The 23,624-nt window shown below is 43.0% G+C and overlaps 2 protein-coding genes across 2 annotated transcripts in view; one reads left to right on the plus strand and one right to left on the minus strand.

Moving 5' to 3' along the window:
• CCDC157 (coiled-coil domain containing 157) overlaps positions 1-23,624 on the minus strand; it is a 380,789-nt gene that overhangs the window by 272,586 nt on the left and 84,579 nt on the right. The gene's annotated exons all lie outside the window — the stretch shown is intronic.
• Positions 1-23,624, plus strand: part of SF3A1 (splicing factor 3a subunit 1) — a 144,804-nt gene that overhangs the window by 61,199 nt on the left and 59,981 nt on the right. The window contains exons 8-12 of the mRNA XM_085635037.1: positions 9,386-9,503; positions 9,967-10,152; positions 16,844-16,965; positions 19,916-20,227; positions 20,493-20,700. Coding sequence (XP_085491163.1) covers positions 9,386-9,503; positions 9,967-10,152; positions 16,844-16,965; positions 19,916-20,227; positions 20,493-20,700 — 946 coding nt within the window. The remainder of the gene's footprint in view (positions 1-9,385; positions 9,504-9,966; positions 10,153-16,843; positions 16,966-19,915; positions 20,228-20,492; positions 20,701-23,624) is intronic.

The raw sequence follows: 23,624 nt of genomic DNA on the forward strand, positions 1-23,624 counted from the left end.
ATTGTGCTGGCAACTAACAAAGTAGGCCACTCGAAGTGGCGCACAACGGCATATGTTGAAAATGTTACATCTCTGAGACACTGATGGAAACTTCAGGGAGAAATTACTTATCTCCTTTTGTCGTGCTCTTAACTGTTTCTGGCAACTTAACTGATTAGTCTCCTCTCACAACCCCACCACACTTGAGTGTAGTCCTTATTTATGCACATGTTTTTTCTTGTTGGAAAGGGGTTTATCTTCTTGCCTGGAGAGGGCTTCTCCATGACCTCACAGCATCAATAGGCAATACATGGCTGCCAGAGCAATGGGGTGCATGTCGCATTCTCTTGCTTGATTGAAGGTTTTCAAGGTTCAATTCTCATCTTATTTTGAGTGTGCTTATCCAGAAACAAGATAATGCAGGTAAATGGTCTTAGTAAGATGGGATTTGCAACAGCCAGAATGTTTGGTTCACTCTCCATGCTCCTGCTGCTGGTTCTTTCCATTCTTTGCTAAGATTTTTCAGGTTTATATGGTTAGTAAGTAACATAACCAATGTCCTGGCAAAAGAAGAGTTTTGTGACTTTCTCTCACCCATGCAGCATGCTTTTTTATGATCAACTGCAGAATGTACATCATATACTGATCTGAACTCTTCTAACTCTACAGTAGTCCTGATTGCTAACCATTGCGATTCATGGCTACTCCAGTTTGATTTCACAGATACAGTTTACCATGAAGATCTTTTACCATGGAGCTTGTACCTAAGAACCCAGGAAGCCTAGATCTTCTTGGTTTTTCCCTGTAGGCATCCTAAATGTTTGTGGGGTTAATCTGTCCATAGGTTTGAAAATGTCAAGATAGTGACAGTAGACAAACCAATTAATAAAGGAGATTGATTATGCTAGGTAGATATACAGGCTGCCTTTTTCCATATCCCTGTCATGTATGTTATTGGAAGTTCTGTAGATCTGACACTGGCAGTCTGCATTACCACTAGAAGACATTTCCTTTTGTTTTCTTTATTGTCCTCAATGGCCTGTCATTGTACATGGCACAAGCTCACATAGGGATACCTTAAACAGAGTTAACTCTGTGACCGTTGTGTAACTAGGAGCTGCTGTACCTCATGCGGTCTCTTACTACAGGAGAACTCTATGCCCCCAGTGTAGCTGTGATAAGCTATGCTAAGACTACACACCCTCTGCCCAGAACCTGCACTGCTATCTGTTTACACATAGTACCCCAAAGCGGAGAATTTGGTACAACTATACTAAGCTCCTCCCACTGTTCTAACCAACATAAAAAGACACACGCACAGCACGCTTCCATCCTCTTTCCAAGAACAGCTATAGTAAGACCACAGAGATGGTGGTGGCATCTTACTAGCATAGCAATCTATGGGTGTTGCTTAGTTTGGAACTGCTCTATCTAGATGCCACAGAGCTTACTGTCCTCTATCGGAGACCCAAGCTGAAAGTATCTAGGAAAAGGTAAATCAAGAGGTTAGTCTACACATGTTAATCGAAAACTTGAGGCTTAAACCTACAGAATTAACTGGGTAATGCATTCTTACTTAAACTTCTAGAGCCAACTTTAATGTGTCACATAGTATACCCACTTACCATGAGCTCAACTGTGGATGTGAGCAGTGAGACTATTAAAATCTGTTCTACCATGTCACTTAGAACTTGACTGTCTTGAAGCGTGACTTACTGCCCTTTGCCATTTTGCACATGCATGCTCTTAAATCCATTTCTCTGTGAACCACCATCACTACCTCCTGCATACCTCTACAAATCTAACTGTTGCTATAACCCCTGCTACTCAGAATTCCTAAACTCTGCTCACTCCAAGGTTTTTAAGTACTCCTGACATATCAGTTTTTGGTATTCACATACCGCAGGTTGTCCCAGCATCTCCCTCTGTATTCAGACTGAATTCTTTTGCGGTCTACTTATGAAGTGTGTATTTTTGTTTTTGAGAAAACCAAATGGTCCCAGTTCTATGTTGTATTGCGCAAACGGGGTAAAGGTAGTGCATGTTTTGACAACAACTTGGAAGTGCAGGGGTGTGGAATTTAATAAAATATCTACTTGTCCATGGGGCAGGTTGCTTCATAAATCTACTTGTCCTGTAACAAAATCGACTAGTCCCTTTGGTGCCTTATAGTGCGGCCACAAAATATGGCAGCAATCTCATTATATAAGAGCTCTGAAGTAGCCTCTCTGATTATGCCGGGGCTCAAACCATACTAGTGTTTGAATACTTGCAATCCCCTTATTTTACCACGTTGCCGCAGATCTACATACTGGGGCAGATGGTAGTGGAAAGGTAAGAAATGATTTCAGGGTTAGAACGTCCGTTTGAGTCTGTGCAAACCTACTAACTTGCATGTTTTAATGGTTTTCAACAACTCTTCTCTAATATTTTCCCATACTGAGAAATGTTGGAATTTTACTTCTGACGATGGCAGATGTTAACCTTCTTCTATAGTTGGGAAAAAAGTGGTTGGAGGGAAACACTTGCAAACACTCAGATTTTCGCATGAGCTAATCTACACATGCAAATTTGCTCATGCTAAAATTTAATTCACAAATATTTTCTAGGAGAACTATTTCTTGTCCTACTTCTGTAAATTCTTCGGAATTCACGAAAGCTGTATAGCTGCACTTAATGCAAGGACATATACCATGGGTGCACTTTTGAGACTCTTTCATAATTGGGCCCCTCTTTTGCTCTGGCATTGACCAGGACCTTTTGCGTTAATTAAAATGTTGTCTCTCTCTCTCTATCGGCTGGCTTCACTGTGAGTGACAGCATTCTGCTCTTTCATAAGGAGCATATCGGTACACAAAGTTTTGTTCGGTGCCTGTAAATACTGTGGCAGTGTGTGCTTTTTGAGATCAAAATATTTTTTGCTTTTCTCAATGTTTGTTTTAATGGTGAGGGCCCAGCAGCTACCACACCAATAAGGTTTTACAAAAACCATGCCAAAACAATTCACACATTGACAACACTAAAAAGCTGACCACCAATTTCAGACCTTCTGGCTGTTGCCAATGCTTGTTTATTTTTTTCTCATATAATCTTATTGAAACTGGTTACACTGATTTTCCATTATGAATATTTTTGGGAAATACTAGCATGCATCAACACATACTAAATGATGCTGCCATGAAATGGTACCTGAAATTTTACATTAGTTTAGCTAAATGTTTTTTTTCTGCTTTCATGTTTTTTATGAAAATTTTATTTTGAAAGCAAAGAATCGTCGATCTTGCTTTCAAGCTTCTGCAAATATTTGCACACAATCAGAGAGCATTCTGGGAGCATTATACATAGCCTCATATTGCTAAACTTTGAAAATGTGTGTATACATTCTTATACTGGAACCACTGTCAGTAGTGCAGTCACAGCTTACAACATTTACTTAGAGCGCTCACTCTAATAATAAAGGCTTTCAATTAATGAACCATGAATACAAGTTAGAGCAGCATTAACATATGGACAAAAATATTACCTTAACTGCAGACCGTGTCCTTCACTGATCCATAATGTGACACTGCAAACTGGCAGCCAAAGGTTTTTGGCCACAGGGGGTTGGGCCTACTTGTCCCAAGGACAAAATACACATGAAAACCTGTTGCCCTTGACCCCAAACAATATGTCCTGGGCGTCGGGCTATAGGAATTCCACATCCCTGAAGTGGCACAGGAATTGTTAAAAAACCGTTTGGTAACATTCTAACTGTATCCATCTTCTGTCCTTTCCTTCGTCCTGCTTATTGAGTTCAACTCTTTTTCTCTTACCTAAAATGTAAGATCTTATGTTCTTGATTCATGTTCATGGCTCATAAAACCTACCTTATTGAATTGATTTGTAGGTTGAAGCCTACCAGACAGCGCAGCCGTCTGGTTTGTTGAAGACCTCTTGTGGACATTCAGAAAGCTTCCCTGGGAATGCATTCTGCCTGTTGCTTGCCATTGGCTTTGTGATTTGTAACTTACATTTTCTTACTTTTTGTTTACTGGCTTTATTTGTTTTAGGCTGTTCAGCGTTAATTCATCCCTCCCAAGGACAAAGCCTTTTCACAATACCTCTCCTTGTATTCTTACAAGAGTGCTTCTTTCTGTAAACAGGCCTGTAAATCTTGTTCTTATCTTGTTACAATTGCTGTGCATTTAAAGACAGAGGTCAAATGTCAGGCTCTGTTTTCCAGTGGAGCTTGGTGTTAACTTTTCTTTCTCCAACTTCAAAGTGAGAGGATTTATGTGACGAACTTGCTGGATCCTCAAGGTAGGAAAGGGTTTTTTTCTAGCACACAACAACTTTTAAATGAACTGTGCAAGTCTTGGAGAATATGTAAGAATTGGAAACGCACAAATGAAGCACTTTTTTTGTTAATTGGAAACAACTACTTTTAATATGATTTAAAAAAATCAATACTTGCCATTTCCACACATTATCATTTGTGTGCTGTATAGATTGATCAGTAAATCTGTATGTGCAAACGTAATGGTCATTTCAGTTGAAAATGTGTTAACTGTAATGGCAGTGTGCTATCATACCATGCATCTTCCACTCAACATCACTTCACATTACTCTGCATCACTCCACTTGGCACACCTCTGCACTCTACACCACCCGTCTGCACTCTACACCACCCCTCTCTTTGCCCCTGTGTGAGAAAGTGCCATCTTTCTTGCAAGGTATGCCCCCACTTTTTGCTGAATTGCTGATGTACTTTGACTGAGTGTGCCCTGGGCTCCTGCCAATCAGGTACCCAGGACCTATGTTCCTTCCCTAAAACTGTGTTGAAGCCTAAACCCAATTGGCATCTCTGGCCACATGTCAGCCCCTGGCAAATGGTACACTAGGTACCCAGGGCCTTGTGACCAGAGAAGGCCCCTAAGGGCTGCAGCACCTATTGTGCCTCCCTTAGAGGCCCGGTACCCTGACACACACTACCCTTGCAGGCTGAGTGTCTGGGTGCAGAACAAAACAGTCGACATGGCACACATGCCTGTATGCCATGCCCACAACACACACTGTCCTGGCATACATCAGCCACCCCTCTAGCTGGGTGCCTTATCCCAGTGGTGTGGGTACAGGTGCATGAGCCCTGTGCCCCTACAGTACCCAGGTCCATTCCTGGGCACTGTAAGTGCAGTGTTACCATTAAGAGTATATGGTGCTGGGAGGTTGTCAACACGAACTCCACAGCACCATGATGGCAACACTGAAGACTGAGAAGTTTGACATCAAACTTCTCAGCACATTAAACCCGCACTGATGCCAGTGTGGGATTTAATGTACAATGCACGACAGAGGGCATCTTGAAGATGCCCCCTGAACCTAACCTACAATCCACATCTTGTCTGAGGTGCTGCCTAGACTGCCACACAGCAGACATGTTGCTGGACCCCTGGGTGGAGAGCCCCCGCTCTCCTGAGCCTGCAACAATGCACATCCTGGGTGAGGTGCTAGGTCTCCTCCCCCAGGATGGGCAGGGGAAGCTTCAAAGGCATGCCACCTTTGTGAGCTTCTCCAGGCCATTGCTGTAATCAGCAACTGACCCCCTCTCTGGTGGGAAGATCTGCTGGAAAAGCTAAGTGAGGAAAGGGGGTGTGCCAGCCTCTGCCAACCCCATCCCTTAGGTGGGGGAGGCGAGGTGAAGCACTTCTCCGGGCTCTCGCCATCTTGAAGATGGGGAGCCCTACCCAATCAGGACTAGGCTACTGCCCCCCTCCACAGGAGAGTGGCAGGATAGGGGGTGTACCCACCCCAGGGAAGGGACCCATTGGTCCCTGTCCTTTTACCTAACTGTAACGCCCCTAAATTTAGTATTTAGGGGCACCCTGAACCTTCCTTCCTCAGATCCAGATTCCGAAACAAGAAAGAACAACAAGGAACAAGAAGACCTGCCGTGCAGCTGCTAACAAGAGGAAGACACCAACTGATTTGGCCCCAGCCCTTCCGGCCTGTCGACCCTCGAACCTGCTCCTGCTAAACCTCGGCATCTCCAGTTTTCAGCAACCAGCAACCTCAAAAACCCAGGAGGACCTGACTGCTTTGTGACTCTGACTACCTGGGACTCCCACGAGCAGTGGTACTGCTCAAAGCAAGTAACTGACCCCTGGCATCAGCCAGGAACCTTGAACCCTGCACACTCTGCACCCGCCAAGCCTGACCTATGCAGGAGTGGACAAAGACCACGAGGACGTCCCCCCGGCGACTGTGACCCCGAATCCAGCACCCAAGGACCCACCTCGACACTCCTGACGATGCCTGCAGCCTCAGAACCGCGACCAGCAGAGGGTAAGATTTCCCGACACCAAAAGGCACCCCTGCACCCAGCAGCCCCCTGTACCCAACTCTTGGGTGCCTACCTATCCTCCAACTACCCAACTTACCTCTCGAAGTGGTGGTCGCACCTGAAGAATCTTCGTCCCCGAGCTTGCAGCCTTTATTCGTTCTTGAGCTTCTCAATTGAAATACATTGAGCGCCCGACGGCTCAAAAGCACCCTGCACCCAGCCGCCCGAGTGCCCCTGGCAGTGCGACCTCTACTCTAATCTACTTCCCCATTTGCTCTGAGCAAGTGACCAGGAGTCCAGCTCCCACAGCCGCGTGGCCTGCTAGCCAGCAGCCACCAACCAAAGGACCCCAGCCTCTCATAGGATAACATTGGGCCTAACTCACTCTGCACCCGGCTGCCCCAAAGCCGCTGAGGGTGTAACAACTGTACTTACCTGATCCTGGGAGACCCCTGAGTCTATGCCCAGAACCTTAACTCTGCCAATCGAGTACTTACCCAAAAGCTGATAACTCACTTTTCTTCCATAGGTTAACATTGACTGGTTTCACTTGGAAATTCTTCTAAGTGTCAAGTTTTATATTCATCTAAAATCAGCTGAATTACGAAAACGAATTTACTCACCTGTTCTCAGGAGAGACCCCAGTACTGGATCTTGGTGCACAGCACTGACCCTGAAAAGTAATTAAAACCGTACTTACCTATGACTTGATTTTCCTCCATAGGATAACATTGCCTGGTTTTCACCAGAAATTCTTCTAAGTGTCGATTTTGCAAACTTACAAATATTCGTTAAAATCTCCTGTATAACAAAAACACATTCTTTCAACTGTTTACAGGAGATGCCCCAGTGCTGGATCCAGGATCCAACACGGAGTTAGAAAAAGTAACAATAACCCCACTTACCTGCTAAGTGAATTTCCTCCCATAGGATAACATTGGTGATTCTATGTGAAAAAGTTTAAAAGTGTCAACTTTTAAAATACAATAATATTCCTTAAAAATCACAGCTGTAACCAAAACGTTTTTACTCAGCTATTTACAGGAGATATCCCAGGACTGAATCTAGGATCCAGTCCTGTGGTAAGAAAAATAATCAAAAAAGTAATCTATTGCATTTAACTAGAAATTCCCATTGAGCTCAATGTATAATTGTGTTTGAAATTGTGTTGCCTATTGCAACAACTAACTATTGCATTCAAAAGTCTATTGCCTATTGAAAGTATTTATCTAAAGCATCTCATTCTGAGAAAGTATATTTTAATACCTATTGTTGGTTCTAAAATAAAACAAGCATATATTTTTATATACAAACCATTGGCCTAGAGTTCAGTTCTTAAGTTTGTGAGACCATTTGCTGACTGTGTACAACAAATGCTTTACACTGTCCTCTGATACTGCCTTACTGCTCGATCAAGCTACCACTTCAGAGAGTAAGGTTGTATCTAACTTTAGCCTCTGCCAAACCTCTGGGGACTGTGGACTCTGTGCACACTGTACCTATTTGGGAACCGTATATACAGCGCCACTTTCTTACACTCTGCACTATATACCACTCCAGTCTAGGCCTACTCACTCTACTCTGCACAGTTACACTCAACGTCACTGCACAAGACTGTTGTCTATGCCACTGCACTCTATGCCAGTGCACTCTACTCTGTACACCTGCGCAATACGCCAATCCACTGTACACCACTCTACTCTATCCCACTACACTCTACACCACTTTACTCAATACCATTACAATCTACACCACTCCACCCTGCACCACTCCACTCTGGGCCAATTCACTCTACTCTATACCGCTCTGTGCCATTGCACTCTGCACCATTTCACTCTGTGCCATTACTGTCTATACTACTCCTCATCACTGCACTAAACGCGACACTGCATTCAATGCCACTGAACTCCGCATCACTGTACTCTATGCCAATGCACTCTGCATCACTGTACTCTAGGCCACTGCTGGATTGTAAGACGCTGAATTCTATGCTACTGCACTCTACGCCACATTACTCTGCAACACTCTCTACCAAAGCACTTTACACCAGTCCACTCTACTCTACCCAACTGTACGCCACTGCACTCTTCTCTGCACCACTGTACTTAATGCCATTGCTCTCTACACCACTGAACTCTGACACTCTACTCTGCAACACTACAGTCTACGCCACTCTACTCTGCACTACTGCATTCTATACCAATGCACTCTACTCTTCATCACTCCACTCTGTGCCACTGCGTTCTGCAGCATTCCACTCTGTGCAACAGCACTCTATGCCACTGAACTCTACATCACTGTATTTTACTTTTCACCACTCTGCACCACTACCGCACTCTGCACTACTCCACACCATTGCACTCTACGCCACTGCACTCTATTGTGTAACACTCAGATCTACAACACTTTATTCTACGAGTCTACATTGTACCCCACTGATTTATATGCCGCTACACTCTGCAACATTCTGCACCAATACATTCTACTCCACTCTATGCCACTCCAATACACTATCCTCAATGCTTCTCCACTCTATGCCACTCCAATACACTATCCTCAATGCTTCTCCACTCTGCCACTCCAATACACTATCCTCAATGCTTCTCCACTCTGCCACTCCAATATACTATCCTCAATGCTTTTCCACTCTATGCCACTCCAATACACTATTCTCGGTGCTTCTCCACTCTAACACTCTACTCTTCGCCATTCCACCCTAAAACTTCACATCACTCTTCTCTATGCCACTAACTTTTAGCCATGCTGAACAGCAGCCACGCTGGTGTACAATATTTGTCATTTAACCATGAATGCTTTTATTTGTTTTCTATATTTTATGTATCATTAGTGATTATGTCAACACATTTACATTTTCAGATATATTATGATATAGAAGCACCACCAAATGAAAGCATTTTGGGAATGTACAACTCTCCAGAGAACCAGCGAATCACTATGCTTATTTTTCTTGCATGGACCACTTCTCATTTGTAATGAGTTCAGTCTCTGCTTGGCGCTTCAGTCCCCAAGGTCTAGTGGCAAAACAGGCTCTCCTAATGTTTCTTTTTTTCTTTTGTACTGTTTAAGGGATCCGATGATGAGGAGGATGGCCAGAAAGCTCCACTACCTTCTGAATCCCCCATGCCGCCACCTCTCCCTCCTACTCCAGACCAGGTTATAATTAGGAAGGACTATGATCCCAAAGGTATGTCTGCTGCCTTTTTTTTCTTTGAGCCTTGCATCATCCCTTCTTATTTCTTCTATCTCTTCCAATACCCTGGATTCTGTCTGGGGTTAAAAGGTCAAAGTGCACCATCCCTGTCTTCTTGATATTCCCCTGTAGCATCACCTCCTTCCTGGTCAATGCTGTTCTCAGACTACCTTATGTAACCATGCACATATCTATAAGAAAAAAATAGTTCCTTAATTTTTGAATTTTGCTTTGCTCTTCTTGGTCCGGTTTTAAGTCTTTCACCACTCTGTCTCTGAACTGCATCTCTCCTGGGAGCTAAGCTTTTGCCCATACTTGTATCTCAAAAGTATCAATTCCTTTCACGCACAAGGCTTTCGCCGTCAACAGCCTTTTGTCATAATGCATCATCCCCTCACCCTTGTTACTAGCCTGTCTAACGCTATAAGTTCCACTAACATTTGTACCTTTGTTCCAGCCTCTAAACCTCAACCAGCGGCACCCGCCACAGATGAGTACCTTGTCTCGCCCATAACCGGCGAGAAGATTCCAGCCAGTAAAATGCAGGAGCACATGCGTATTGGACTGCTGGATCCACGATGGCTTGAGCAGCGTGACCGTTCCATCCGAGAGAAGCAGGGTGATGATGAGGTGTATGCACCAGGTAAGACGACCCCCCCCCCCCCTTAGATTTGTTGACGTTTTCAAAGAAAATTGTCTCTTTAAACAAAATTTTATTTTTTTAAAATTAAAATCCATACATGCCCTCAACAATTGTTTATAATGAACTGTCCAAAAGTCTCTTTTCCATGGCGCTATTAGATTTTGAATTATTCTCCAGCTGTTTCCCCCCCCCCCCCCCCCCCCCCCCCACCCCCCACCCAACCTCTTACAGTCTGTTCTCAATGCCTTGTACTTTGAAGCATAGAACAGTCTCTCTCCTTGTCACTAACTTGCTTCTTTTTGCACCCCACGGGGATTTTTGATTTTTGGGGCCCATTTTTCTCGCGGGAAGAAGACCTTCAAATCAAAAACATATTTGAAATAATGGCACAACTTTTACCTTGGAAATATTTCTGTGTACCTTTGATTGTATGCTGTGCCAGGAAATCATTAATGATCAACAAACAGTTACTAAATCAACTAAATGAGGGATATTTGTAGCTGTTCATATAAGAAACGAAACAATTAAGTGGATCCCTCTAGCAGTGGTGGAAAGCTTTCAAATCACTGTAGCCTTTTGCCCGTTGTACACAGAATTGGTTCGCCAAGTGAGTTGCCAATAAACTGAGCAAAGAATGTCGGAGAATGGGAAAATTGAGCCAAGCATACTTACCTCACAATGGCATCAGAAAGATACTCAGATGGTACAGGATCACCACCCCATAAAGGGAGTAGTGGGAAGGAATGTGACTAAGTCATCAGCCACAAACATGCTTTCATGTAAGTTGTGATTTATCTCCTGTTGACTGTACTGGCCGGTGTAGAGGACTTGCATCTCTAGTTGTACTCTCTCCTGTTCTCTGCAGTTGGCACCATGACACTGGTTATTGGTTTATACTTAGTTAGGGTTGCAAGTCTTTTTGGCTGAGTGTCCTCTAAAAAATAGATGCTGGATTTTAATTGTAAAGGGATGCAATTGCTCATCTAAGCAAAAGTATCAAAATTATCCAAAACGTTGATCTGCATCAGCCAATAACATGTACAAAAAAGTTGGCCTCTACATACTATTGTCCTGGGGTTCTTTTTCTCAAATTGTTAGGAAATGGCTTTACTGGCAACCAAGTTGGAAACTGCTTGCTGGAGTGTTTGATGTGTTCTCCATTCTTCTTCAGCCGACCCTTCGGTTATATAGTTATTCAGATTCCTGTATTTTGACCATGATGATTTCAGTTCTCAGAACTTCTGCTTCTCCTGACGTGCCTCAGGTTCCAGATATCTGTTTGGGGCAGGGTTTAATTATAATCTCCTGCCTACCATTGTCAATCTGGTGAGCCTGGTTTCTGAAAAACTAGTTTATGAACAGTGGAACGTCTCTCAAGATAATCTTGCTATTATCTCTACTACTAAGGATAACTATACATAAACAAATGTGTAAGTTCTGTTTCCGTCAAAATTATTGAATCCTCCCTCGTCTTGGCATGCAGCGTTATTTTGATGGACTATTGCAATTTCTTCCGTAGTGCAGAATCTGCTTATCAATGAGGTCTCTATTTAGAACAGTTTTTTCTGCATAGGTGTTGTTCAGAATGCCCTGACCTGAAAGACTGCTTGATGCAGATTGTAATCTGTGTCAGAGTCTGCAAGCTTTAAATATCTTTAAAAAAAAAAAAAATTATTCTTTCACAATGACAAGTTTGTTCTTGGGACTTTCTTGCTTTACTCCCATTGTTCTTATGTTCTTCAGACCCTCACACTTCTTTGGCCGAGCAGTGTATGTTACCAGCACTCGTTTCAGTAATATTGATTTTATGTCACCAAGCAAAGTGAGCATTCGAAGTTGCACAGATTCACCACTGAAGCACTAGAAAAGAACAGCAAAGCAAACATATTTGCTTTGAGTGCAGCAACCTCATAAGTTTAAAAGTATAATAGCTACAGAGCTACACACAATGATTAATAAATGACACATGACTCAAAAAGGAGATCCACACCAATTTTAGAAAAATAAGCTTTCTAGATTTAGTTTAAGACCAAGATGTTGGTTAAAAGGGGAGTACATTTTTCAATAAAATAATTTTCACTTTAAAAAGTGGACACTTGGAGCAACATTTTCAGTTCAGCAATGTTAACCTATGGGAGGAAAACAAGAATGCAGTTTTTTAAGTAAGTACACGACTTACAAATTCAGTCTTCGGGGTTTCAGGTCAACACCAGCCTAGTGTCAAGTTGGCACCAAAACTGCATCACCAGGGTGCAGAAGTCCATTTCGGATTTTGTTGCCCAATGTTAACCAATGAAGACCCGGGGCAATAAAAGAAGCGCTGTTTACAGATAGATAACAGCTTTGTCGGTGGTCAATCTCCAGGGGTTAAGGTAAGCACAGTGGGGGCCACAAGGCAGCACCAAACTTACACCCTCGGCGGCCACGTGCAGTGTGTCAACACAGCATTGTGCGCCAAATACAAATCAGTAGGGGAGATCGGTTTTGGAAAAAGACTGCAGGCTCTGGCAAGGAGGCTGGATAAAAAAAACTCAGCTGCCCAGGTAAGTTCTGATTCTAGGGGACGTAGGGACACCGTTGGTCAATCTCTCCAAGGCCCTGGGGCTTTAGGTGCAGGGGTGTCCTTTTGCATCGGGAAGGCTTACACTCGCTGGGGAATCTTCGTAGGACCAGTGTGACACTTTGATTCGGGCGTCGGGTGCAGAGGTGGGTCAAATGGTCATTTCTCAAGGCAGAGTTCTTTGTTCTTTAAAGTTGGTTTCCTCTGGACAAAGGAGTTCTTGATCTTTATCAAAGGCAGGCAGTCCTCCCAGGGTTTTTGAGATTACTGGGGCTTGCAGAATGAGTCTACTTTTGCAGCAAGAGTGAAAGGCAGCAGACAGACCTTCAGGTCTGGCGCGGAGTCAGTCACTGGTCCTTCTTCTTTCTTGCTGTTGCGGCTCTTTGGTGTCCGATCTTCGTAGGTTGTTAGAAATATGACTTCAGGATCTGGGGGTGCCACCTAAATACTAGATTTAGGGTTGTTGCAGAGGGAGTGGCAGGTAGGAGCCGCTGGGTCCCTTACCCGGGGTGTCTACGCCTTCTTTTATGACACCCTCCTGTGGGAGGGGAGCATGGACCTATCACTGATTGGATATGTCCCACCATCTTCAAGATGGTGGGCACTGAAAAACGTGCTTCACTTCCAGCACCTGAGGGGTGGAGTTGGCGAAGGGGGGGCACACCTCCTATAATCAGTTTTCCCACCAAAATGTAGGAGTTTGAACTGGGGGCTGCGATCTGCTGCTAGCAGCAGAGACTGGGGTTACATAACAAAGGCGGAAAGGCCTTTGAAGCTTCCCTCTCGAGCACTGTGCCTTCTGCGCCCAGGATGGGCATTGTTTCTGGCCTACAAGAGCAAGTGCTCTCACCCCAGGAACCTAGAAACCTGTCTGGTGCCTGTTTAGAACCACACATAAACACTACAACCCAAACTTGTAAACGCAGGTAATCCCTATCTGTTATATGCACAGCATGTTGAATTCAGAAAAGATTCTTGCTGCAAAAGGAAAGGGTTACTTACGTATAACTACAGCTTTGCAGCATGTACGATTTTGTGGATTCACGTCAGCGGCCCTCTCACCTCCCCAATGAAGATGTGTGGTTTTGCAAAGAGAGCAAGATAGTACAATAGGTAGATACTTAACCCAAAATCAGTCCGGGTTCCACGAAAGGAAGACATTAATCGAAATATGGTGACCACGCACTGATGCTTTGTGGAATTTGGTCGGACGTCAAAGGCAGATGACCCTACTCCAGTGGTCAATGCCCAAGAGAAAAAAAAAGAATATTGACTTGCTGGGCCCAACCACTAGTTGACGGAATAATACACAAAATGGAATTCCGAAACTAGTCCAAGTTGCAAAATTGTTATAGGTACCTAACCTTTTCCTTCTAATGGAAATAATCGATCTCAGAGTAATTTCTAGCAACTATTACTATCCTTATACTGATAAGTGTTCAATAGTTAAAACATTTTTCCTGACTGTTCACTAATTTATGTAAATAAAGTTGAAAATGTAATACTAAATACTGAAAGAGTAATCACCCTTTGACTTCTGTAGGGAGAATAATCTATATTATTTTCTTTGCTCCATGGCTCCTGGGTCCACAGCAGACTGTTAGTTCAAGCTTTATAATACCTGTGAAAATTATATGGTATACAAGTTTTAATGGGGCCAAGCGGAGATAAGACAGGATGCAATAACTATCAAAATCTCAGAAAATTGTACTGATTTATATAGTATCGCACTTTTCTTTTAAATTGTGAATACACCACACCTGAAGAGTAGCTTAAAGACCCTCTACAATAAGTGTTGACCTGATGAGCACTCCTAAAACATTCATTGTTAGTATTATTTAGTTTCACTGTGCATAGAGCACCAACTCATCCATTGTTCTGTCGTGACACCAGCCAGTATTTGGACTCTTTCAGTAAGGTTAATGCTCTTCACCTTTACATGGCAGCAATCCAGGAAACAGTGCAGATATTCTGGAGAACCGTGAATCGATTAAAATCCTCTGGCAGGTCATCATACAACTTAGACACGTATGAGAAAGATTTAGTAACCCCCAACCACCACCACCATCGCGAAGAGAATATGGAATTATTGTCACTGGACCTCAGTATGGGAATAGTATCCAATGAAACTGACATCGCAACACTGTTTAACAGCATTCATCCCTTTAAAAAACACAGCTGATGATTGTCATACCCATGGGGAGATTGCTACATAATATCAGTGCTTAATTCACCCAAAAATAATAATAATGAATATAACTAGCGCAGGGCCCGAATTTGTTTCCTAGAAAGCCGCCACCAGCACTGCTGAATGCCAGGGTTGCTTATCACCTAGGCTAACTAGTCTTGATTCTACTTCAGTCGTCTTTCTTTACTACCCTATAATTCCTTTCTTTAGCTCACTCCTGCATGTTCTTTTTCATTCGTTTTCTCTTTTCATTATTTTAAATGTTTCTATCTTTCTCTTTGTCTTCTATGTTAGACTGATGACCTATAAATCTAGGTCCTCAAAAAGGAGTACCAGTATCCACCATCTGCAACCAACAACACAAGTTAAGCCATGCTGGAAAGCGCTTTCCACTGGAGACCTTTTACTGGAGTCCTTTTAACGAAGAGACGATACTAAAGTTTATTTTGCAAATGCTATGATAGTTTTTAGAGCCAGCAATAGATGTTTGAAAATCAGCTCCTTTTGTACTGGGGTCGCAATAGTGGAATAGAAATAAAGGCCTTTTGCAGAGCCATCTGTGAAAGGATTCTGAAGGTTTCAAAAACAAAAACAAGGTCTGCAAATCCAGGAGCTACCTGATAACCATCTACTTTTAAACCGAATTGATTTTTGGGCGGTAGAGCAGTTCAAGTGGGCTTTGCATGGTGTCAAGTTGATATTGCAGTGGGTCTTATTAAAGACACTAGTATATCTGACACCGCCTATTTCTTTTTCAAATGAGATGATTCCGGCTTCAACAAATAGGAGGTAGGATAATTAAAAGCTAATGCATACATAAGACAGTAAGAGCAGCATAGATATTTTCATGGAAATGAACTTCCTTCATTACCCAAACCCCTAAAATGTATTATGAAAGGTTGGGATAGGGGACTAATTAAATTTGAGTCAGGATTTTGGGACTGCTCAGTGTTTCTATTTTGTTTTTCCTCACACCTTCTTTTTCTACTGCCTTCACTTCCTTGACCATTTATTGCTGGAGAGTTTGGTTTTTCCCTTTTGTATGGTTTTGTCCCATAGTCTGATTCTGAGAACATTGGTGTCGGAGAAAGCTTTCTCCTCCCTCTGCACACATCTATCTTGTCTTGAGAGATGTTGTCTGAACTACCTTGGGTCAGCCTTTTAATTTGCTTCTCCTACATCTGTCTGCCTCAGCTGTCGAACGAAAGATTGAGGAATGTCTTCTCATGGTCATGCCATTAGCAAGCATATCTGCCTTGTTGCAGTATTGGAGCCAATGTATGCTATGGACAGTGTGTGCTTAGAGAATTTGTCTAATTGCCACTTTTCCTTTTCTGTTTGCAACCTGTTATTTGGTTCGGTTATAGAATTATTTTCAGCAACCATGATTGGTAGAAATGTACAACTACTGTATGAAATATAATGTAACTAATTCTTCTATGCACAATCTTTCTCCCTACCCCCATCTACGTGCCATTCCCTGACTACTACTCTAGAGGAGGAATGTGTTTTTACCTGACTGATTCAAAAGAACATACAAGTCCAGGTCCTGTGATGGGAGTGGTGCAGGCACTAGCTACTGGGGCATAAGCACCTTATCCATGCTGCACAACCACAATTTTCAGTAAAAACTGCATCAAAAAGCAAAAATAAGGATTATTCTATGCAAAAATGGACAGTTGAACATGATGCCATGTACAAGTAGGCTGCTTGTCCATTTTCTAATTTAGTTGCTCTATCCAAGTCAAGAGTACAGGGCTGACCATGTCATTGTATTTTCTGAAAAAGATTTTCACTTTGACAAGTCAACTGTGACTGGATTGGCACACATTCTGTGGAAATTGGGCTGTGCATATTTGTCACCTATAACTTCGCCCCAAATTCTATAAACGTAGACTCTTTTGAATGCAAGTGTTCAAGCTCACAGTCTAACACATTTTCAGGCTTGGACATCGAGAGCAGTTTGAAACAGCTGGCTGAGCGCCGTACCGATATTTTCGGTGTAGAAGAAACTGCTATTGGTAAGAAAATTGGTGAGGAAGAGATCCAGAAACCCGAGGAGAAGGTGAGTATTATGCTATTTAACTGTTCACACATCAGGGATTTGCTTGTGTTTTTCTTTCAATAAATCAGAGGTTTCAAGTTTGCGGCTCATCTCAAGGGATCAAATCAGTCCATGGATGAAAGCTTAGACATTCACTGCTCCTCGCAGTTGGCATTTGTTTACTTTTTGTATTTCAAACATTTACATGTCTTGCTAATATAATATGTATTTTAGTCTATGTGTGACTACCCCTCCCCTAGCTGCTTGTAAAAAGTTGGTAGGATTGGGGAGCAGTAAATTGTGCATAATTTCATCGTAGCTCCATTTAAAACCAGAAATAGTTTTAAATGTAGACATGGAAGCTCGTGTAATGGAAAAAAGACTACAAGTTCTCGGAGGCACAGTGTTGCTGGTTAAAGAGTTGGACTGGCTGAAGATGTCAAACCTTATATGGCACAACCTGGCAGCACTGCTGTTACCTGTCAGGATTGTCTCAAAGACTGGGTTAAGTGTTGCAGAGTCTGTCGCTTATCAACATTACCATTTGCTTACTCTCAAGACTATTCAGTCACATGCTAATAGATCTACACATGTGTCAGTCACAAAACAGATATGCTCAGAAAAGTTGGTTGTGCTGTTTTCAATTCAGTCACGTAAACCAATGACTGAAAGATTAGAAGTGCTAGGGGCACAGTCTGTATCATGCCAGGATCTCTTCGAAGGAAAGGCTGGGCTGGAGGAGACCCACTCATATGTTAAGTTTTATGCCACTAGAATGCTTACACAACCGAATGACTGTCATAACACTACTGCACCACTTGATGAAAATTAAGTAGAAACAAAAAACATGAGTGTCACTTGACATTATTGATAGATAACTAATATTTATTATTATGGATGATAGACTGAGTGAACCCCCAGATCAGAGGTCTTCACATTTTTTTGATGCAGAGACCCCCCGGCCAAACATTTTTAGGAGTAAGGACCCCCTTTTGACAAAAATGTCTAGAACTTGGTCCCACTCATCATTGCCAACTATCGACAACCATAAACGCCCCCAATTCGCACCACAAATCATTTTTACATTCGGGAAAAAATTAAACCGTGTTTAGCAAGCCAAAGGTCAGTGAATGTGGACGCATGGTCAAAGGTGTGGCTAAAAACAAAGGGCCTAATTTAGGAGGAATTGGCGTAAAGCACCGCAAGTCTTCTCGCTGCGCTGCCCTACGCCAATGTGACAGGGCAGGAATACACCTTATTTATTAAATATGGTGCATTCCTGTCCCCCCCCCCCCCCCCCCCTGCATTGGCGCACAAATTGCTGCCTAGCGCCAACATAGGCAGGATTGTGCAGCAAGAGGCACCTTCCTGCACAAAAACAATCCTGAGAGGGGGTTTCCTCTTTCCATGTGTGGTGCAGAATGCAGCACACATGAAAAGGGGAAAAACGTGGACAAATGAAAAATTTCTCCTCGTTATGTCTGCTATGGGGAGGCGTAAGATTTTGGCGCTGCCCCAGGTTTACATGGTTTTGCAAATCTGGAACAGCGTCAAAAACCATGGGTGTTGAGTGGGAACACCGACCGCAATGCCTATGGAATGCCTACTTGACATAGAGTAAGGCAACGCAACGACTTGCGCAGCTTTGTCTTACTCCATATTTAAGATGCCATGCAAAGCCATGAATGGTGATTTTGCCTCGCCTCATAGATGTGATTGAGATGCTTGTGCCGCCGAAGCTAAAAAATAAAATAAAGAAAGCTACGCTCCGGCAGCGCAAGTCTCTCATAAATCAGCCCCAAAATATTCAGTTTGTTTTTTAGGTCTTTAACCATCAGGTAGCTACATATGAAATAATAGGTAGCTAAAAATGTATTTTTCATTTAAAAGTTGTTACTCAATCGGAAATGCACTGTAGTATATTATGAAACCTCTATTATTTAATGCACTGCAGAGGTCTGTGTGTAACCAGAGAGCCACAGAATTAAATTTGGTTGGTGCAGTGGAGAATAGTGACTTGTATATTTTTGGTGCTATGATGTCACAACCTGTGACAGTAAGCACTGTGAATGTGCAAGTCATTATGGTATAATTGCATTACACACATTATAAGATAGACTGCTACAAACTGTGCAAGTAGTTTTAGGATAAAATGGAGCTTCCAAAATGATGAATACAGTAATATCAGACCATAAGTAATGCAATTTTCTTTGCATAACTGTCCCTTCAACTCCTCCTCAAGGATACTAAGCGCTGTGTAAATACAGTTCTGATTAAAAGCACGCACTTCACAGCCCAGTTGTTAACCACCATGCAAAATAAAACACATCTTTGCCATCACAATGCTTGGTCTGATTTGAGCAATTAAAGCCAGAACCTCTCCCAAGCATCCTTTACATTTGCAGATTAATTTCGAGTGCATATTTGCATTTCATTCAGGCAACAGACACCCTAGCATGAAGGCTTGTTTGAAGGATTGTTTTACCTGTCTGCTGGGCCTCTTCGATTTACAGCACATGAGGCTCAATTAACTTCAGCTGAAGCATTTTAACGATCTGAAAGGAAGAGCACATGTTTTGTATTCCAGGCAGAAGTTGGGCCTGGAAATGCGCGACCCCCCTTCCCAGGACTCCACGGCCCCCCTGTGGGTCGCGCCCCACAGATAAAAGACCTCTGCCCTTAATTTTACCTGTGACTAGAGGTTCAAAAACGATCTCTGCAGTGAATGTATAAGTCCTCTGTTCCACCAACCCCGACTTAATCAATAATGTAAACAAATTAAAATGCTGCATCTAAAATGTATTAACCTCCTATTCAAGTAAACCAGGTTCAGTGGAGACTTTATGGGACTCTAACATTTGTTATGTTACTCGACCTATGGGTACAGTGATAATCGCGTTGTTTTATACTTTTTATCTTGATCTTTTATTTGAAGGGGAATTTGCATATCTTCTTTGTCTCTTTTCGGCAGGTTACTTGGGATGGTCATTCTGGGAGTATGGCCCGAACACAGCAGGCTGCCCAGGCCAACATTACGCTGCAGGAGCAAATTGAAGCCATCCACAAGGCCAAGGGCTTGGTACCAGAGGATGATAGCAAGGACAAGATCGGACCCAGCAAACCCAGCGAGAATCCACAGCCTCCTTCACAGCCGTCCCACTCTACGGCACCAACCCCACCCACCTCCTCTCCGTCAATGACTTCCATGCCTCGACCACCCCCTGTGCGTCACCCACCTTTGCCAGCACCAGTCCCTTCACCAGTGCAGCCACGGCCTCCCTCGGTAGGCACATCTCTGTGTTTACTCATTCAGATACACAATTTTATGGTGTCTAGCGATTGATTGAATGAATGAGTAGGAGTTTTTGTTGGGGGGGTTGGGAGGGGTGTGTTGCGCGTGGGTGAGATCTAATCATGACCATATCACTTTTGTGATGAATCTATTTATTTTTGTAATGAAGGATTTATTGACGTGTGATATACTAATGTTTGTCTTCTATTCAATTGTACTCTCCCTCACCCTTTAAACTCTACAATGCTTTTTTCAGATGCCGCCTCCAATTCGAACTACAGTTATGTCTGCTGTTCCAGTTATGCCTCGTCCTCCCATGTCTTCTGTAGTTCGCCTGCCACATGGGTCCGTTTTGGCCCAAATGCCCCCCATATTACATGCGCCACGGATCAGTGTCATGCAGATGCAGCACAATGCTCAGGCCATGATGGGCCCCCGTCCACCTCCAATGATGGTGCCAACAAGTGAGTGACTCAAAATTATCTTTTACTGAAGAGACGCAAGTTGGTATATTATCCTATTTTATTGTTTAAGGTCAATTGAGTATGTGTTTTGTATATTCGGTGCTTATTTGGAAACCATGAACCACAAAATGGCCAATTGTGAACAACCGAGAACCAATGTTGAGTGTGAGCTCAAAAGTATACTCTAACCAAGCCTTGTTGTCATAGGCTTCTTATTCTTCATGTAAGTTTGCAAATTTAAGTTAAATCAATGGTTTTTAAGCCTTTTTTTCCCCCGTGTTTTGGGGCTGCTGAAGGTTATTGTGCAGTACCCTTTGTAGGTGCTCATTTGGCACTGATGTCCCAGGGTCTTGTGTGCTATTACTCTCCAACTGGATTAACGAACTATTCTTTTAATACTCCTAATTCTCCAAAGTAGCTCGGAAGCTAACTTCAGAAATCTCCTCAAAACTCTTCTAAGCCCAGCACCAACCTAAAGTTCATTAAGGTATTCTGGCTGATGTTGCTACTATCAGTGCTGGAAGGCCCGGTCTGGTAGCTATGCGCTATACAAAAGCATTAGACTAGAATAGAGAAGGAGTCCAGGCTTACAATAGGAAATGGTAGGTTTGGAATTCTAGTGAAGTATGTCACAATAATCGTACACCAGAAAATCCCCGTCTTTATTTACAGAAAAGGTAAAATAAGACTCTACAAAGAAAGCCAGAAGGTCCATTTGGGGCTCATTTATGTCTAGCATGTACCAGGCGATATAACCCATATGACGTAATCTATGGACAGTGTTATCCTCGTGGAATGAATATGAATACTCAGCAGACTTTAGATTCATTATGGTCATGACATATTTACTATGCCTTTGGTCCCCACTTTCTCAATCAGCGTAGGCTGGTTTCTAGAGATGTGGTTACTCTTTATATTATATGACAATGATCCATCAACCCTAGTTTCTCTTTAATTTCAAGCTCAGCTAGGGGTACCTTGGTTTATTTGAGCCAACACTGTGGCAGCTACGTTTACTTCAATAAACCTACCACCCATAGGTTTCTCATCTCAAACACTGGAAAGGCAGTGGAGGGGGCATTACTGCTTGCCACAAAACACTGGGGTTTCTGTCATAGCTAGTGCTCTGGGAGATGGCATGAGTAGTTCCAGACATATTTCAAAAAGAAAGTTTATATGCAATCCGGCCCAAAAAAAGTCCAAGATGACAGTGGTTATTGGAATCACTATAATGTAATGGTTGGCGAGCACCCACTGGTCATGGTGGCAACCATTGCAGACAGGGTCACTCTAGTCTAGAGTAACTGGTAATGAAAATAATTCTTTCAAAATAAGATGTAGAAAGATGGTACCTTTTTGTTGTAAGATTTTCCTATCCGGGTTCTTATGTCGAGGGTAGACACCCATAACGAAAGAATGATAACCATAGTGTTCCTTTAGGGATACCTGCACCCTCTAGGTCATAATGGATTGGTATCGATCTCAAAGCCTCGCTCCTTGTCCGCCTCTTGGTCATTAGCCCACGCGCTCCTCATCAAAATGTATGGAGGCAAGTTGACAGGCCAGTAAAGACTGTCCTGCAAGTGCTGTTTTTGGTTGTGTAAGGCACTTCCTCAACCTTCTTGCAATGTAGATGATAAAATTGTTACGTTTTACATGGGCAGCAGATCCCTGGGCTTTCTGGGCAGACTGTCTCTGTGCAAATCTCCATCTGCTGGTTCTTGACTTTGTTTCTGTGCGCAAGAGTGCTTCTGCTTCCAAGCATGAACAGAGGCTTCAGTCCTGTTCTGTAGTCCTAGGCTTAGTCTGAACCTCGGGGAAAGCAGTAACAATGTGTCCTGCTTCTGGCACTTCAGCAGGAAGCTCAGCAGCACTTGCTCAGGGCAAAACATTTAAAATTCCCAAACTATTGCAAGGTACTGGTCCATGTGGTATGCACTTACAGAAAACTGGTAACTAGTGGGAAGGCAAGGTCGAAAAGGTACACCACGTGCTGATATCTTCTCCCCACTTCAGAGCAGGCAGTTTCTCCTCAGACTGCCTCTGGAGCTTCTTGTAAACGAGGACAAAGATAGCAAGAAACGGTCACTAGGATGTGGTTTGGGGCGTCATTCGGGGCACCCCAAATAGTCACGTTGCTGCTTGGTAGATCAGAAACCTGCTCTTTACAGGCATCCAAATCAGCTCGAACCAGAGTGTTGCTGGCCTGATCCCTGATATAACGTTTATTGCAATCTTTGAAACAAACACTGTTAAAACTACTTGGACACCTAAGCTGCGAATCCCTTAGCCCTAATGGATTGGACCTCCACATTGTGCTCTAAAAATTGTCCTGAAAGCGGACACCTGTCCTGTAGAAAGCTGGCTCTTTATGTGGTATATTAAAAATCTGATATACCGAGTAAAGAGTCCAAGGGTTCCCTTACTAGTGGACTGGGCTTGCTATGCAATCCCAAAGTGCTCTATTAGGGAGTAGTTTGGTCGAGCAGCCTTAGGCTTAACACAAAGAGTGTAAGACATTTGCAAAATACACACAAGGCTTAATAAATGACAACACAACTCAAGAAGGAGATCCACATCAATATATAAAAATAGCAAGTATCTTTATGTATGTTCAGGCATCAAATAAAAACGTTCAGGTAGGTAAGTTTTCCAATATAAATAATTTTCACTTGGAAAAGTGGACACATTGGAGTTTCAGAGTTCTGCAATGTTAACCTAAAGGAGGAAGAAAACATTCAGCATACAGATGAGTAACATCGACTTAGAAGACAAGTCTTCGGGAGTTAAGATCAGTATTGGGCAAGGTTCAGTATAGCACCAGCAATACACCACCAGCTTCATGGGGCGGCCGGGTGCAGGGTGCAAATACGGTGTTGAGTGTCCAATACTGCTAAATGAAGAATGGGGCAATCGGTCAGATG

This window comes from Triturus cristatus, chromosome 11, assembly GCF_964204655.1.
Source record: "Triturus cristatus chromosome 11, aTriCri1.1, whole genome shotgun sequence".
NCBI lineage: Eukaryota > Metazoa > Chordata > Amphibia > Caudata > Salamandridae > Triturus > Triturus cristatus.